Source organism: Periophthalmus magnuspinnatus, chromosome 7 (genome assembly GCF_009829125.3).
Source record: "Periophthalmus magnuspinnatus isolate fPerMag1 chromosome 7, fPerMag1.2.pri, whole genome shotgun sequence".
Lineage (NCBI taxonomy): Eukaryota > Metazoa > Chordata > Actinopteri > Gobiiformes > Gobiidae > Periophthalmus > Periophthalmus magnuspinnatus.
The window spans coordinates 32,241,033-32,259,907 of NC_047132.1; the positions used below are offsets into that span (position 1 = coordinate 32,241,033).

The following is an 18,875-nucleotide window of genomic DNA, read 5'->3' on the forward strand; positions in this document are numbered from 1 at the left end:
GAGGAGGAGAAGGAGAAGAAGGAAGAGTAGGAAGAAGAAAAGAAGGAGCAGGAGGAGAAGAAAGTGGAAGAGGAAAAGGATGAGAAGAAAGAGCAGAAAGAGGAGGAAAAGAAGAAGGAGGAAGAGAAGAAGGAGGGGGAGAAGGAGGAGGAAGAGGAGGAAATATCAGCCGACAGTTTTGCCCTGAGTTCTGTACATTATCCTCACACTTTTCTACAGAGCACATCTCCCCTGCAGCTCTCCTCCTCTGTGACACCTCCTCTCTCTGACCCCTCCTCTCTCTGACCCCTCCTCTCTGACCCCTCCTCTCTGACCCCTCCTCTCTGACACCTCCTCTCTGACACCTCCTCTCTCTGACCCCTCCTCTCTCTGACACCTCCTCTCTCAGACACCTCCTCTCTCAGACACCTCCTCTCTGACCCCTCCTCCTCTCTGACACCTCCTCTCTCTGACACCTCCTCTCATACACCTCCTCTCAGACACCTCCTCTCTGACCCCTCCTCTCTCTGACACCTCCTCTCTCTGACACCTCCTCTCTCTGACACCTCCTCTCTGACCCCTCCTCTCTCTGACCCCTCCTCTCTCTGACCCCTCCTCTCTCTGACCCCTCCTCTCTCAGACACCTCCTCTCTGACCCCTCCTCTCTCTGATGCCTCCTCTCTGACCCCTCCTCTCTCTGACCCCTCCTCTCTGACCCCTCCTCTCTCTGATGCCTCCTCTCTCTGACACCTCCTCTCTCTGACCCCTCCTCTCTCTGATGCCTCCTCTCTCTGACACCTCCTCTCTCTGACACCTCCTCTCTGACCCCTCCTCTCTGACCCCTCCTCTCTCTGATGCCTCCTCTCTCTGACACCTCCTCTCTGACCCCTCCTCTCTCTGACCCCTCCTCTCTCTGACCCCTCCTCTCTCTGACCCCTCCTCTCTCTGACCCCTCCTCTCTGACACCTCCTCTCTCTGACCCCTCCTCTCTGACGCCTCCTCTCTGCTGGCGGTGCGTTTGGCCGCAGTACGCCCCCGGTCCTGCGGGGACAGCGTGTGACTGATGTGACACCGAGCGCCTCTGATTTGATTCGACCCATTTGATAAATTTATTGCCGCCGTTTTGAAAATGAAATTAGAAAAACGACTTCAGGAGAATGTTTTTACAGCACAGGTAAAAGAAAAACAGTTCATACGACAGAGGAGGAGGAGGAGGAGAGGAGGAGGAGGAGGAGAGGGAGAGGAGGAGGAGAGGAAGAGGAGGAGGAGGAGAGGAGGAGAGGAAGAGGATAGAAAAAGGAGGACAAGAGGAGGAAGAGGAGGAGAGGAAGAGAGGAGGGGGGTGGAGGGGAGGAGTGAGAGGAGGAGAGGAGAGGGAAAGAAGGAAGGGAAGAGTAGAGGGAGAGCAGGAGAGGAGGAGGAGGAGGAGGGGAAGAGGAAGAAAGGGAGAGGGGGAGAAGAAGCAGAAGGAGAGGAAGAAGAAGAGGACGAGCAGAGCAGGAGGAGATGAGGGGGAGGGGGGAGGGGGGGAGGAGGAGAAGAGGACGAGGAGGAGGAGGGGGAGGTGCAGGTAAAGAATCGGAGCATGTGAGGACGTTCCACACAATAAGGTCACGTTCTAATGAGACCAACAGTAAAGGTTATGTAAGAAGAATCGTCTCACAACAGTGACCTCACACACACAGACGCACACACACACACACAGACACACACAGACACACACACACACACAGAACGACACTGACACACACACAGGGACTCATTTATACACCAGGTTTCACACACGTGCATCTGTGTTATAAACTTTAAACATAAAACCACAGTAACACAAACGTTTAACACACACACACACACACAGAACGACACACACACACACAGGTCTGACACACACACACACACACTCGTTGTGACTTTATAGTAAACTCTTCTTCTTTGTTCTTCTCTTTAAATTCACATTTTTCTTATTTTAATTTTAGACAAAAAGTGTTGAGCAGATTTGAGTTTGGACGAAAGTCACAAACAAAATATTATTTATATTTATGTTTGATCTGAATGAGAAGAGGAGAAGAGGAGGAGAGGAGGAGGTGAAGAGGACAGGAGGAGAGGAGGACAGGAGGAGAGGAAAGGGGGAGGAGATTTAGAGGAGGAGGTGAAGAAGAAGAGAGGAGGAGATGAAGAGGAGGAGATGAAGAGGAGGAGGAGATTTAGAGGAGGAGGTGAAGAGGAGGACAGGAGGAGAGGAAAGGAGGAGGAGATTTAGAGGAGGAGGGAGAGAGAAGGAAAAGAGAAAAGGAGGACAGGAGGAGATGAAGCGAAGAGGAAAAAACAACAGAAGGAGAGGAGGAGGAGATGAAGAGGAGAGGAGGAGGAGAGGAGAAGGAGAGAGAGAACAGGAGTAGAGAGAGGAGATGAGGAAGAGAGGGGAAAAAGGAGGATGAGATGGAGGAGATGAGGAGAAGGAAAGAGGAGTAAGGGAAGAGGAGAAGGAGATGAAAAGGTAACAGGGTTTTTTTTCGGACTTTTTATTCAGTTTTCTCACTAAAAACACAAACCACAAAAAAAACACACAAAAATTATCACATTTTGTCGTTTAAATTCCGACTCCAAACCAAAACTTTTTAAACTTTTCACGTCACCGAAACTTGATTAAAACGAGATTCATCGCACAACCCGGAAAAACGACGACAAAACCCCACACCTCTGGATCCGGGCGTGTTTTTTTTTTTACCCGTCGCGTCGCACAAATTTAAAGACGTTAACGCCCCTGGACCGAAACTGACCACAACTCACGGCGGGACAGGTCCGATTTCTCGCCATCACAACGAAAATGGATGTTTTTGAGGAGAATCCGTCTCAAACACAGACCTTTGGAGCGAAACGAGGACGCGGACACACACACGCCGCCGCCGCCGCTCCCTCACTGTCACGACCGCGCGGCCTTATTTATGTGGACCTCGCCGTGAAACATACGTGTGCGAGGAGGACGGAGGGATGATGTACGCCGTGCCAAACGCCGCTCCCACTCCACATCCATCAGAGCGAGAGAAGAGGAGGAGGAGGAGGAGGAGGAGGCGCATCACTTACCTTCATAGGACCGTGTGACAGCGGCGTGCAGAAGGAGCGCCCGGGACACTTAGAGCGCCGCGGACGGAGAGGGCGGGGTTTGTGGGAAGGTTTGTGGGTTCTTCCTTTTCGGGTTCTCGCTGTTTCACGAAAAATACGAAAAAAACAAAAACAAAATATGTCTCCCCAAAAACTGAACGGAAGATGGATTTTAACGAGAAAGAAGAGAGGAAGAGGAGGAGGAGGAGAGGGAGAGGAGCAGGAGAAGAGGAAGAGAGGGAGAGGAAGAAGAAGTGGCGGAGGAAAGAAAGTGTAAGAGAGGGGCAGGAGGAAAGGAAGAGTGGAGGAGATGGGGAAGAAGAGAGGTGGAGAAGGAGAGGAAGAGTGGAGGGGGAGAGGAGGAAAAAAAGGAGAGGAAGAGGAGAGGAGGGGCAAAGGAGGAGAGGAGTAGAGGAAGAGGAGGAGGAGTAAAGGATGAGAGAAAGAGAGAGGAAGGAGAGGAAGAAATATACCAGATATGTCTCTCAAAAACACACTAAACCAAGACTGGGTTTTAATGTATCGTTATAGTAAAGAGGAGGAGAGGAGGAGGAGAGGAGGAGGAGAGAAGGAGGAGAGAAGGAGGAGAGGAAGCAGAGGAGATGGGGAAGAGAAGAGGAGGAGAAGGAGAGGAAGAGCTGGAGTTTAGCGGATTGATATAATAAAGACTTCATTACAGTGGGCCATTACAGCGGGCCATTACAGTGGGCCATTACAGTGGGTTATTACAGTGGGTCAGTACAGTGGGCCATTACAGTGGGCCATTACAGTGGGCCATTACAGTGGGCCATCACAGTGGGCCATCACAGTGGGCCATTACAGTGGGCCATTACAGCGGGTCATTACAGTGGGCCATTACAGTGGGTCATTACAGCGGGTCATTACAGTGGGCCATTACAGTGGGCCATTACAGTGGACCATTACAGTGGGTCATTACAGTGGGCCATTACAGTGGCTCATTACAGTGGGCCAGTTCACTGTTCTTCAAATCCAGACTCATAAACATCATCTCTGTATAAACTCATTTTCTTTCATCATCGTATCATTTTACATATTCAAACCCCAGAACCCAGAGGTCAAAGGTCACGTGTTTATATATTTCCCAGTGGCCCTGATGACGTCCAGAGTCGCCGCAGACGCACAGATCTAATCATTTCACACACGTTTTATGAGAGAACACACAGAAACGAGCACGTGGGCCGTACAGAACGATTATAATGAGTAAAAGCCACAACAGGAAACATTCAGGGATGAGCAAACACTGACTCGGGAGAGAGAGGCACGCCGCCGACACCGCCCCGATCGGCGCCGTACATCTGTTATCGTGTTTACTGTCTGGCCCTATTATCGTCGAACATGAAACCAGCTCTACACACATCCCCTTTAACAACACCTCTCCCTTAAGACCCGCTCTGCAAAAACAATCGCCTCCTCCTCCTCAGATTAGCATAAAAGTGCGCGATTAGCATGTGCGTAACATCAGAGACCCCGTCCTGTCCGTCATCCCGCCGCTGAACGCTCATTCGGCGGAGGGGTCGGCGGGTGGGAGTGATTGACTTTTGTAATCAGTCGGATCGTCGCGAGGCAGAAAACTCCGAACGGCTCAATTTCAAATCAGCGTCAGCGACAACGGCAACGGAATAATCCTCATGTCATTAGCCAAAAGTGCAAACATCCCGAGCCACGCGACGGCGAAGGAGCCGCAGGAGCCGGCGGGGGGGACCGGCTGAGCGGCGTCTTACCTTTGTGCGTCGTCAACATGGAATCTGCGGAGAAAAGAGAAAGGAGACGGTTAGCGCTGACAGGGAACACGAGACGCTACGGGAATGTGGGAGTTGACAGGAGTTTGTGAGGAAGAGAGACGGGAGGGAGTCACCGGGGAGATGGAGCAGACGGTAGGGGGCGTGTACGGGACTGAGGACGGCGAGGAGGGGGCGGGGTTTGTGTCGTGAGTAACAGAACAAGTCACAGAGTCACGTGACGACTCCACCGCAAAGTCACATGACGACTCCACCGCAAAGTCACATGACGACTCCACCGCAAAGTCACATGACGACTCCACCGCAAAGTCACGTGACGACTCGACTCCACCGCAAAGTCACATGACGACTCCACCGCAAAGTCACATGACGACTCCACCGCAAAGTCACATGACGACTCCACCGCAAAGTCACGTGACGACTCGACTCCACCGCAAAGTCACATGACGACTCCACCACAAAGTCACATGACGATTTACCGCAAAGTCACATGACGACTCCACCGCAAAGTCACATGACGACTCCACCGCAAAGTCACGTGACAACTCCACCACAAAGTCACATGACGACTCCACCACAAAGTCACGTGACAACTCCACCACAAAGTCACATCCATTTACGTTAATCAATGTCTGACTCCTATAAACCTCCAGAAATTTATTTGCATCAATTAATTCAGCTTCTGTACGTGGACGAGGTCGGCGAAGCTTGGAAACTGTAAACAAAAGCAGTTTCAGTGTCGTTAGCGCCCCCTTCAGACAGATATAAGGCAGCGTCCAGCAAACGTCTTCACTCCTACGACTTTTTGTCCAGTCACAGATTTAACTTTTAGCCTTTTTACTTCAGCTCAGACCTGGACTCAGACAAACCACTGCACATTTTACACCAAACTACTTTAATTTTGATGATTCCGCGTTCAGAAAACCCTCAAACCCTCGTCACCTTCAAGACACTGATCAAAAAACGCGTTAAAAACCGTCTCGTTCTTGGCGTTTATCCCAAAAACTCCATCGACTGAGCTGCAGAGCTGGAAAAAAAACACCGCAATTTCATCTTATTGTCCTCATCAAATATTCACCAGCGCGGCGTTCCCTGGATCCCAAACATCCCATTTGATTAAAAAGACTTGTCAAACTTACAAACTTCCTCTCGCTTTGTTCTTTTGGCGCGTTGTCCAAATCCGGTCCGGACTGGCCGTTAGCCTGAGACGCCCAAATGTCCATCGACAGCGGAGGGGAATCATGGAGTCCGGGTGGATTTGTGGAGTTCTGGCCAGTACAAGAGATTATCCGAAGCTTTGTCTAATTGCCAGAGTAAAGACGGGGCCCATTGTGAGTGGAGGTGCGTTTATCAAGGAGGGAGGGAGCGACGGAGGGATGGAAGGAGGGAGGGAATCGTCCGGGAACGACTTTTGTTTGGCGAGGCGTTTTCCCTGAGTTTAAGCAAATATTGTCCGTCCGCCTATTACACGGTCTGATTGGTGCCGTCTACAAAACTCCGCGCGTCTTAATCTGGCCGGAGTCCGCGCTTCAAATAATTAGCTGAAGAAGCTCCTCTCCCTGCTCCTCCGCCGCCGCCGCCGCCTCCTTATCGCTCGCACTAATCCACGGTCCGTTTCCCTTTCACCCCAAAAGGCTTACAGTCGCCCGCTATTATGACGGGACAGAGGGACGGCGTGGTTGACGGCGGGCGGAGGTGTTAGGCGACGTGTCACGGCCGCGCGGCGCTACAGGAAATGCTAATATGTAGTAATTTACGACACGTTTGGGGTAAGATGGTTTAAAACGAGGGCCACAGCAGCAAAATGGCCGCCGTCGAGGGCCAGATGTGACTGTGCGGCGGGATAAATGTCACTAAATGTAAAGAAACGTCAGGTAAAATAAATGTAACGACTTTATAACTTGTTAAATAAATGTTTGTGTATTTATTAATATTCAAGTTGCAAATATTACTTGTCTATGAAACTGCGTATTTCCTGAAAAAATAATAATAATAATAAAATAAATAAATAAATAATAATAAAAATAATAATAACTGTATTTTACACTGGCAAAGACCTTCTACCAGACCTTGTTTCTCGTTAATATTTACAGACTAAATTTGAATCATTATAATTTTTCTTTTTCATTAATTTGCAAAGAATTAAAATAAAAAGTTGGGGCAGTTCTAAAATACTTCCTCGGTTTTGGGTTAAGCTAAAATTTCATCAACAAGAACCAACAAAGACAAGCAAGAAATGAGCAAACGATCTAACGTATTTGGTATGATCTCGCGGCCGAATATAATTATATCACGGGCCAAATTTGGTCCAGGGGCTTGAGTTTGACATTGGGTTTTTGAGTCAGTGGCATAAATTTGTTTCAATATTATTGTTTTTCGTCGATATTTACAAACAAAATTTTCATTAATTTGTACAAAACCAAAACAAAACGTTGGGTCAGTTCTAAAATACTTTCTCAGTTTTGGGTTAAGCGAAAACATCAAGAAGAACCTCAAAGCACAAGCAAGAAATTAGCAAACGATCTAATACATATTTGGTATGATCTCGCGGCCGAATATAATTATATCACGGGCCAAATTTGGTCCAGGGGCTTGAGTTTGACATGTTTGCTCTTGGGTTTTTGAGTCTGTGGCATAAACTTGTTTCAATATTATTATTTTTCGTCGATATTTACAGAGGAAATTTTCATTAATTTGTGCAGAACCAAAACTAAAAAGTTGGGGCAGTTCTAAAATACTTTCTCAGTTTTGGGTTAAGCGAAAAAAAACATCAACAGGAAACAACAAAGACGAGCACGAAACGAGCAAACGAAAACCTACAGAAACATTTAAATATAACGTGTAACATGTAAATCAGGTAAATCGTGTAATAGACCAATTAGAATGAGTCGAACAGCCACACCTCCAGATCCACGAGGCTCCATTTATAAGAAGTAATGATTACGGGGGCTGCTCTCAGCGTGCGGTTACTGCTAACTCCGCCACCCACTGCTCCTCAAAGTTGCTGCATTTTGATTAAAAAGTTTAAATAGTTTAACACAGCGGATAACTCTACTACCCAGGCTCTGGAATGGCACAATTAAAACTAATGAATAAAGGGCACATTGTTTTTGTAGATAAAGACGTTTTTCATAATTATAACGGCACGGAACAAAAGACCCAAAGCTGATTATGGCGTTTGTAGCGTCGGGACAGAATGGAGTTTAATAGCGGAGGTGGAGGAACCTTAAATAGAAACTTTAAAAACTCCAACTTTTAAAAACACTCTACAGTTGTCAAAGTGTCGCCGGAAAACGGGAAGAAAATCTGGACATTTACCCGTTTAAAAAGCCCATTTTACACGGTTTTCTGATGTTACGATGTCGTTTCCGCGTCACAAAACAGACCCGGAGCTGCTGAGAAACCGAAAACGCTCCATTCCACCTTGTGATGTCATCGTGTGGTGATACAGGAAGTGCTCCGCTGTGTTTTTAAACTCCACACACCTTCATTTCTAGAATCATGTGGATCATTTGCTCTGGATTTGCCCGATCTGTACTGAACTAAAGGTAAAAAGGAGCTGATAACTTGAAAACTACCACTCGATGACATCACAAGGTGGAAGACGTAGACAGACTGATGATAAAATGTTACGCAAACGGGTTTAATTCACTTAAATTCCTCATCGAGCTCATTCCAAAGTCTTACTCCTCAAACAGACGCATCTTTGCCAAACATTAGTTCTTATTTTATTAGATTCAAACCGAAGCAAAATTTATTATCAGTCTGTAACATCTCCAAAGCTCAAAACACTCCGTTCCACCTTGTGATGTCATCAAGTGGTGATACAGGAAGTGCTCCGCTGTGTTTTTAAACTCCACACACCTTCATTTCTAGAATCATTTGGTTCATTTCAGCCCCAGGAAATCTTTTGAAAATGAGTTTTATTCCACATTTTGAGCTGTTACTTTTGCGTTGGTGCTGTTGTGTTTTTTTGCATAAAAGCGACCGATGTGATTATCTTTGGCTGAGCGATTTTGGGGAAGAAAAAAAAATGTATAATTGAAATTTTTCTAACGAATGCGGTTTGGGCGTAAACTGCAGCGTTAGCAGATTTTATTTACCTGTTTGCGGAGACTTTACAGCTTTAAATTTGTGAATTGCATATTTGATTTGTTAAGTGTTGCAGAAATACTGTTAAAAACGGAAAAGACAAAAGAAAGATATGTTTGGATTATGTTTAAAAAGCTCATATGACATAGTTTTGTGTCGTTTCCTCATCACAAACAGACCTGGAGTTGTGATTGTTTTCCCTGTATATTTAGGCTGAGTTCTTCTCTCAGACAGAAAAACGCCCCGTTCCACCTTGTGATGTCATCAAGTGGTAATACAGTAATACAGGAAGTGCTCCACTGTGTTTTTAAACTCCACACACCTTCACTAGAATCATTTGGACCATTTCAGAGCTGGAATTGCCACGTATCTCTGCTGAACTAAAGGTAAAAGGAGGAGTTAGCTTGAAAACTACCACTTGATGACATCACAAGGTGGAACAGAGCGTTTTGAGGTTTGTAGATGTAACAGACTAATAATAAAGTGCGACTCAAACATGTGAGAATGAAACAAAACACAACTCCAGGTCTGTTTTTGAGGAGATAATAACATTAGAACAGTTGTGTAATATAAGTCCTATAGTATTTATTAATATGATTTCAAAAGAAAAACAGGATTAAAGTAATAAATTAATAATATGCGCTGATAGCCAGATTATATTTTTTTGCATTCCATCCAAAAACTGTTCAAATATTTAAAAAAAAAATGCAGAGATGTCAGTGTATACCAAATTTCCAGGTTTGTGAAGTTGTAGTACATTGTTTTTGAGCTTTGGAGATGTAACAGACGGATAAAAGTGCGACTCAAACATGTGTGAATTAAAAAAAACACAACTCCAGGTCTGTTTTTGATGAGGACACAGCGTTAGAACATGGATTAAAGCTACAAGCGTCAGTTTTGCGTAACATAGGACTTTTAAGACCCGCAGTGGTCACTCATAATAAAAAAAACAGCACCTCCGTCTTTTACGTAACTCTTTTCCAGACTCCAGAGCTATTTCTGAAGCCACATCTGCCTTGGGACAGACTGACGGATGTGTGGATTCCATTGTGTGTGTTCTGTGGACGTCTTAACGCTCAGAAAGAAACTCACGAGAACAAAAATAAAACACACAATCTCTCTTACAAACGCGCACACACACACGCACTGGACATGGGTTAACAATCACAAGACTCACGAGATAGACACACATACGCCTGCACACACTCACACAGAGACACACACTCTCTCTCACACACACTCACACACACACACACACACAAACCCTCAGACAAAATGAAAAATGAGAATCAGGCTGCAGATTCATTTCGCTCTAATGTTGTTGTGTGACAAATTACACAATCGGTTCCTTGGGAGAATTGTGCTGCGTTGCATAAGTTGGCAACATTTAGTATCGTGATTGACACTTCACTTTATCAAAACTTTTGTGCCGACTTCGCTCAGAGCCTCAGTTCAGTTGTTTTATTTCTACCTGGGACCTTTTGTACAGCACAGACTCTTTAACCCTCAGGATCTGGAGGACGACGAAACATAGGGGACAACTTTATTATTCATTCTACCCATTTTTTATTATTTTAAAAATTCTTTGTAATTTTTCATCTATATGAGCTCGTTCCTCGCTTTTTTTTTTTTTGGATGATTATTGTCATTAATGGTTATCAGTATTACTAGTATTTGTTCCCTTGGTTTTCTCCTATTACAAATTCTTCATTTATTTATTTTTTTACTATTTATTTCTATTATTTATTTGTATAATTTTATTTATTATTTAGTTTGTTATTATTTTTATTATTTATTTATTTTCATTTATGTGTATTATTTATTTATTCCTTTTTTGTTATATTATTTTTTATTATTTATTTTTATTATTTAGTTTTTATATTATTTTTTTTTTTTTTTTTTTTATTTACATAATTACATTTTTATATTATTTATTTATTTTACTTATTTATTTATTTTACTTATTTATTTGTTATTTCATTTTTATATATACATATATTTTTTTTTATTATTTACACATTATTTACATTATTACATTTTATATTATTTATTTATTTTTATTATTTATTTATTTTACTTATTTATTTTTGTTATTTCATTTTTATATTATTTATTTATTTATTTAACTTATTTATTTTTATTTCATTTTTATATTATTTGTTTTTTTTTTATTTACACATTATTTACATTATTACATTTTTATATTATTTATTTATTTTTATTATTTATTTATTTTACTTATTTATTTTTGTTATTTCATTTTTATATTATTTATTTATTTATTTATTTATTTATTTATTTAACTTATTTTTCTTATGTTTGGTCAGTGGTTAGGACGGGCGGGGTTGGTAAGATGGGCCATTCAAACTTGTCCTTGGAGATATTATAATCATTGTGTTATCTGATATAACGCACTCTGTCTGGTTTAAAACGTTTAAAATATTCAATAAACAAAGTAAAAATAAAAATAAAAACACTTTTATTCTTGACTTTGGCGTATGCGTCCCATCCGTCTCTCGTGTGTTCATTCACGGGACACAAACAGGAGACGTGAGCCAAGTCTCTGATGGAACATCCTGTGACCAATGAGCAGCTCTCCACTGATAATGAATATCTATAGGAAACATTAGCAGATTAAACCGTGACAAACAGACGAGCCGGTCATGAAAAGGTGGACGCTGCAGCTTTAGTTTGTTTCACGTCACGTTGTTTTGTCAAAGACGGTCGTGTGATCCCTCAGTCGTCCAAATACGGTCCAAAAGCAAAAGACTCGAAATATCACTACAGAGGAATGTCACGTGAAACAATAATATTTAAACTACTTAAAGCCACAGATTAACACTTAAATAAAATAAGATAGCCCCAGTAAAACATTTTAAATCGACTGTTTCATTATAAAACAAGAGCTGCAACAAATAAACAGCACAATGACCCAAAAAGTAGAAATAAAAACAGACTTATTCACTGCTCCACGGCTCAAATCTTATCGTATTACAACAAAAACACACAAATCTCCCCAGTTTTGGAAAGAAAAAGTTCTCACATAAATAAATATTGAGGACCAAAATGTTATATACAGTTCAAGGTTTTATATATTGAACTGTAAGGCGATAAAGTGATGATCATGACAAGTCGAAGTGCTGAGTGTAAGTCAAAAAAATACATAAAAATTAAGAAAAAAACATATTTCACATATAAGTCGCACCTGAGAATAAGTCGCACCTGAGTATAAGTCGCACCAGCCAAGAAAAAGAAGAAAAAAAAACATATTTCACTCATAAATCGCATCTGAGAATAAGTCACACCAGCCAAAAAAATACATAAAAATTAAGAAAAAAACATATTTCACATATAAATTGCATCTGAGTATAAGTCACACCCCTGGACAAACTATGAAAAAAATATGTGACTTATTGTCCAGAAAATACGTTGTTCAGCTGAAAGACCAGAACTGAAGACGCCGCTTGGACGATGGTCAAACAAAACCTAAAAACTCCGGCCGACAAACCTCTGCTGTATTCTCACATGTCACCACTAGATGTCGTCTACGTTATTGATGTGAGACGGTAGAAAACCAGATCTGTCTCCTAAAAATATCAGATTTGAAAAAAAAAAATCCAGACTTGAAGCGTGAACGTATCGTATAAACTCGCGTCAAACTCGGCAATAAAAGTGTTTTTTTTTTGGTTTTTTTTACTTTGTTTATTGAACATTTTTAACATTTTATACCAGACAAACAACCCACTGCCCGAACATATTAAGAAAAATAAGTTAAATAAATAATATAAAAATGAAATAATAGAAATAAATAAGTAAAATATAAAAAATATAAATAAAAACAAAATAATAAAATAAATAAATAATAAAAATAAATAAGTAAAATAAATAATACAAAAAACAATATAACAAAAAATACATAAATAATGCAAATAAATAAATAAATAAATAATTAAATAATTTAAATAATAGAAATAAATAAATAATAAAAATAATTAAATGAAGAATTTTAATAGGAGAACTAAGGGAACCAATATGAGTAACACTAATAACTAAACATTAATAACAACACGTTTTTTGTGATTTTAACATTTTTAATAGAACACGCCTAACACCGTCTCCTAAAAATATCAGCTTTGCGAAAAAATCCAGACCTGAAGCGTGAACGTCGCCTCAGATTCACCGTTCGGTATAAACTCGCGCCACATTTACTCTGCGTACGACGACACACCTGGCATTTACTGCAAAATGAACCCCCGAAAAAACACATCATTTCGTTTGATTTATGCCGCCGTTGGAGGGACGGTACCTGGATTTGGCTTCACTGCGGCGTCTTTTCTCTCACGAGTTCATAAGTATAAGTGATGAGCTGTCAGTGTCCACCAATGAGTGTGATTTAGCTCCGAACAGCTCCAGTCTGTGGATTCATCCTAATTACATTACCGAGATGATACATCAATAGTGATTAATGGTGTGCAAACAGCTGCATTCGGCGCCGCACATGTAAACTCCGTGCTTTGACGCTCGTGTGCGCCCAATCGCGGCTCCGCTCCGTAATGATATGCTTTTCATTTATCTTGATGAAGCGATGATTAGCTATAAGGATTCTCTGCACTTCATGATGGGGATAAAAATCGAAGACAATTTCTGGCTGTAATTAAAAACGTTCCCAGAAGACGAGCGCTCCGAGGCCACAACTTTAAAAGGCCAGAGCGAGACAGGTTTCCAATAGAGTCTAATTCAATCATGTCATGAAGTACAGAGCGGCTCAAAGTTCACAGGGGGGTTTCCTTCATGGATACACGGGCGATTTGTCCTGATTAGAACACGAAACGCAAAGGACTTTATGTGTTGGCCCATCCGGAATCGATCATATTTGTTGATTTTCTATTATTTTTTGGTGACTTCAGCTTTATTTTTTACGTTATTCTCTCTGTTTTTGTCTGTCAAACCCCTCACCACACACTTTATACACTTTTCTCACACAGGCGTTAACATTTTCTCACATTTCTCTCTCGTTTAAACTCTCTCAAAGTTCAAACCTTCGTAGGCGTCTTTGTCGGTGCAGAACGTTTCATCGACATTGTGGGTTTTGTCGGGGAGAAAACAAATTGCAAACGTACAGCACTTCAGAGTCACACCTTTTAATAATTTAAATTCACGTGCTCGGGTACGGCGCCTTCTTTGTCAAAACGCACGTGAACTGTCAGAGCGACATCCCAAACCAACCTTCAAATTACAAAATACAGAATGTTTAAGAATTCTTTCACGTCAGCCTCTCACTTTAGTAACAACGATTTTCCAGGAAGCCATTTTGTTTTTAAATTACTTCTTTTACATCAACACAACAGTTGATTAGTGAGTGATCTTTATTTACACAAAATAAAGAGCATAAACATTAGAAGTTCAAACCTTCGTAGGCGTCTTTGTCGGTGCAGAACGTTTCATCGACATTGTGGGTTTTGTCGGGGAGAAAACAAATCGCAAACGTACAGCACTTCAGAGTCACACTGAGATCCAACGTTTATGTAAATTTGTCTGAACACATTCTGTACTGGACAGGAGACACGGCACGGAGGAGACTGATGGACAATGGTCTACAGTCCAACAGCCAATCAGGACGCACGACACAATGGTCTACAGTCCAACAGCCAATCAGGACGCACGACACAATGGTCTACAGTCCAACAGCCAATCAGGACGCTCGACACAATGGTCTACAGTCCAACAGCCAATCAGGACGTAGGACACAATGGTCTACAGTCCAACAGCCAATCAGGACGCACAACACGATGCACGATCATACACTGTAAAAAAGCGTGAAAAACTACGCTAAAAAATCCCCCGAAACAGTGATATTATTGTTTTGCCTGTAATGTTTCACTATACGGCATTAAACGTATCTTAGGTTTGTCACGATCTGGTTTTCTACCGTCTGACATCAGTAACGTAGACGACATCTAGTGGTGATATGTGAGAATACAGCAGAGGCGGGTCGGACAGTGTCGATTACAGACGGTGAAGAATAAAACGGTGCGACTTGATGAGATTTATGAGTGAAATATGTTTTTTTTCTTGATTTTTATGCATTTCTTTACTGGTGTGACTTATACTCAGGTGCGATTTATTTGTGAAATATGTTTTTTTCTTAATTTTCAGGACGCAGAACACAACGCACGATCAGACGATGTAAAAAAGCATGAAAAAAAATCCACGAAACAGCGAGAACGCGACACAGCGAGGGTCAACTGTATGAAACCCGGCTCCAAATTCGCCGCTACAACTGCTAGCCTCCGCGAGCTTCATTTGACACTCGTTTCGTCCACGTCTTTGCGCAGTTTACGCCAGTTTCCCAGTGATAAAATGACATCACCTGTAGCGTTTCAGAGCTGTAAAAGTCAGATAAATGTGACTTACTCGCCGCACACTGTGGTCGCGATTGAAAAAAACCTGATTTGTCCCGTTCAAACTGACACATTTGGGTCAAAGATCAGATTCGAGCTTCAGCGTGAACTCAACCTACGTAACACGGAGTCTATTGGCTGGAATAAGATCGATAAAACGTATAAAATAAAGAATATGGAGTCCTGAGTGTATATGTTTGGGCGCTCGCTGGATCACGGGTAACTGAAGAAACATCAGGTGCTCCTGGGAGATCCCGAGTGGGCAGACGAACCCACCAGGCGCAGATCCGACGCTCCGATATGCTTAGCTGTTTTTTATTTCTTATTTCAACGCCGACGCATTCCGACTCGAGTCTTTCATCGGGGCTCGTCCAAATATGGAGTAATGGGTCACGAGGGAAAAAGGCTTGAATGGAGATGAGGAACAGGAACGTGTCTAAATAAAGAAACTAGAAATTACAAGGATCTGACGCAACAACTGCTGTGTAAACGGAGAAGGAAAAGGTAAAAGGTGCGTTAAGTGTGTTGCCCAAGGACACGGCAAAAGCGAGTCGTTGGATAGCGACCCTCAGCCAGTGATTTTAATCGTTGACGGCGTCTTACTCGACTAAATTTTGGAGCTGGAGTTTTAGGAATGACTGAACAGTTCAATCTGCTTTCAATCGGTAGAGCGTTTTTTTTCCACTGATCCAAAAGTCAGAGGTTCGAATCCCGCGTTCGATCTAAACTACTATGAACTTCTGCGTTGTTTTTGCGTTTTTTGTGTCGTTTGTGATGCGTTAAAGAGCAACGGGACACAGCGGGAACTTTTGAAGCCGCTCTCCGCGTAATCTCGTTCACGAAACTACAAAACAGGATCAAAATGTGTCGCTATTTATCGGACGTAAACGTTAGATCGCGGTGTGACTCTGAAGTGCTGTACGTTTGCGATTTGTTTTCTCCCCGACAAAACCCACAATGTCGATGAAACGTTCAAAAAGGCGCCTACGAAGGTTTGAACTTTGAGAGAGTTTAAACGAGAGAGAAATGTGAGAAAATGTTAACGCCTGTGTGAGAAAAGTGTATAAAGTGTGTGGTGAGGGGTTTTACAGACAAAAACATAGAGAATAATGTAAAAAATAAAGCTGACTACATTATTTTTGTAACATAACCCACTGAACACACACATTTATTCTACTGCTCATGTTTTTGTCGCCTTTTACTGCTAGCGAACTCGCCTTTCCACAGATGTGACGTGTAACTTTGCCCGGTTGCACCATTTGCATGTCTCTATAAAGGCTACGGTAAAGTTACACTGTGGAACATTTGAATATCTCCATTGAAAAAAGCAGATAGTGCCAGAAAAGTTAAATAAAACAGTTTTATGACGCCTCATTTTTACTCAGAGATGTAAATATATAACTGTAGTAGTAGTAGAAGTAGTAGTAGTAGTAACTGTGTGTCTCTAATGTCTGACTGAGCGAATAAAAGGGAACATTTTTAGTTTGTTTAGTATAAAAAAGTCTCAAAGTTGGGCTCAGTACAGTGTTCATCACAGGCAAACAAGGAAACAAACAACCAACACCATTTCTCCTTCACAAATCCTGCAAATCGAGTCAAAACAAAACCAAGAACTGATTCACCAAAGCATCAAACTCACTGAAACAAGAGAGAAATGTGAGAAAACGTGAACGCCTGTGTGAGAAAAGTGTATAAAGTGTGTGGTGAGGGGTTTTACACACAAAAACAGAGAGAATAATGTAAAAAATACGATAAACGAGGGACCACTGTACAAATACGCAGGTAAATAACGGCAAAAATAATAACAAAAGGACAATTAAATCACGAGAATACAATAGATGACTGACCTCTTTACAAACGGAAAAGGCAGCGAATAATTCAAACTCTGAATTTAGACTAAGGGCAAACACGAAGAAGAAATAAAAACACGGAAGAAGAGTCTGGAGGAACAAGACGGCGCCGTAAAATCAAACACCAGGTCTGAGCAAAACGAATAAACGAAAGGATCATTTTGTGTAATTATATATATTTATATTTATATATGAACCGGTTACACTACAGCCTTAAAAGTGACTGTTAAGTGCTGATCCGTCGCTGTTGTTTTGTTGTTTTGTTGTGTATAAAAGTGTGTCTGGAGTGTTTAATCTCAATGAACTGGCAGACACATCAGGTCCGTCCACAGATATTTCAGAGCCCGGGGTGCGTCGTCTCACACGGGGCCCCCTGAGATAAATTAATAGCATGAAGGTTCAATTTCGGGCCCCGGATAAGAGAAAACCTCGGTCCACCCTGGCTCCTCCTCTGGCTCCTCCCCCTGCTGAGCTTCACATAAGATAAACAGAAACGTAAAGCACTAAATACTGACCGTCCTTACAGTTTTGAACCGGTTTATTTGGGCAAACTTGAGGCTGATTTGAAAAAGAACTTGAATATTATTAAATGGTTTAGGATCCTGTTTCTCGCAGGAAAAAAGGTTAAAAACAAAGGCACCAAAAATGGAAAACTGGTTTGATGTGATGCTTGATATTTATGTTACGGAGAAACCGACTTATACTTTAAGATTAGAAACAGACATTTGAAAATAAACGGAAAAACTGGTTGGATTTTGTAAAAAAAAACACTAAAATTGGACTTTATTTCCAAAACATTGTTCCCTTTGTTCTGGTTCTGCTTCAACTGTGTTATTTTTAATATTATTGTTATTTTTTACTTCATTTCATTTTTTTTTTTTCAAATCAAGGAAAAAATTTGTACAATACATGCATAATTTGTTCTATAAAATCTATAAAAAAAATAAAATTATAACAAAAAAATAAAAGAACGCTCTGAAACATTAGATAAAAATAATCAAACGTGGTCTCACAGGTAGATTATTTTCTTCTTGGGGCGTCGTTCTGTTGTTGTTCACTTGTTGTTGTGTCTTTGTGTGTTTTGTCTCGTTTGTGTGTTTCTTTAAATGTTTTGTGTTTCTGACCTGCCTTAGCACGACGGGAGTAAAGTCGCTGTTGTGCTAATCCTGGTGTTTGTCGACGTGTTGATTAATGTGCACTGTCCTAATTCAAATAAATAAATAAAAATAAATAAATAAATAAATAAAACGCCTTTGTCGCCGTGTGAATATGTTTTCCATTTTTCCATTTTCATTCCTTAGACACTATCGCCTCAGTGACACATTTCATAACAAAAACGCAAAATGCCACAAAAAAAAAAACACGCATACGTTTTAATTTGTCCTAATTGTTCAAATCAAACGTTTGCGATTTCATGAAGCTCAGATTAATCACAGACTTCACCTCCGCGTGCGCAGATTGGACGTGCAGATCTCGCGCTAATGACTTCGACTGTTAGCTTAAAAGCACCGCGGGCCGTCAGAGCGGAGAGAACGGCGGGTTTGAATGAGCCGAGCCCAACCTCGGCTCACGTGCGCTCGCCGGCACGGGGAGACCGCCCGCTCATTACGCACTAATGAGTCGTCTATTAATGAAAATGGAAAAGCATTTATTTTGTGAGCACAAAAGGTTCAGCTGGATTAATTACTGCA

At 41.8% G+C, this 18,875-nt stretch overlaps 1 protein-coding gene across 2 annotated transcripts in view; it reads right to left on the minus strand.

Moving 5' to 3' along the window:
* LOC117373074 (cadherin-4-like) overlaps positions 1-18,875 on the minus strand; it is a 535,276-nt gene that overhangs the window by 295,847 nt on the left and 220,554 nt on the right. Inside the window, exon 3 of one of the 2 annotated variants that reach the window (XM_055223000.1) lies at positions 4,824-4,847. In XM_055223000.1, the coding sequence (XP_055078975.1) occupies positions 4,824-4,847 (24 nt within the window). Of the gene's footprint in view, positions 1-4,823; positions 4,848-8,944; positions 8,958-18,875 lie in introns of both variants that reach the window. The other variant, XM_055223001.1, reaches the window with a different exon arrangement.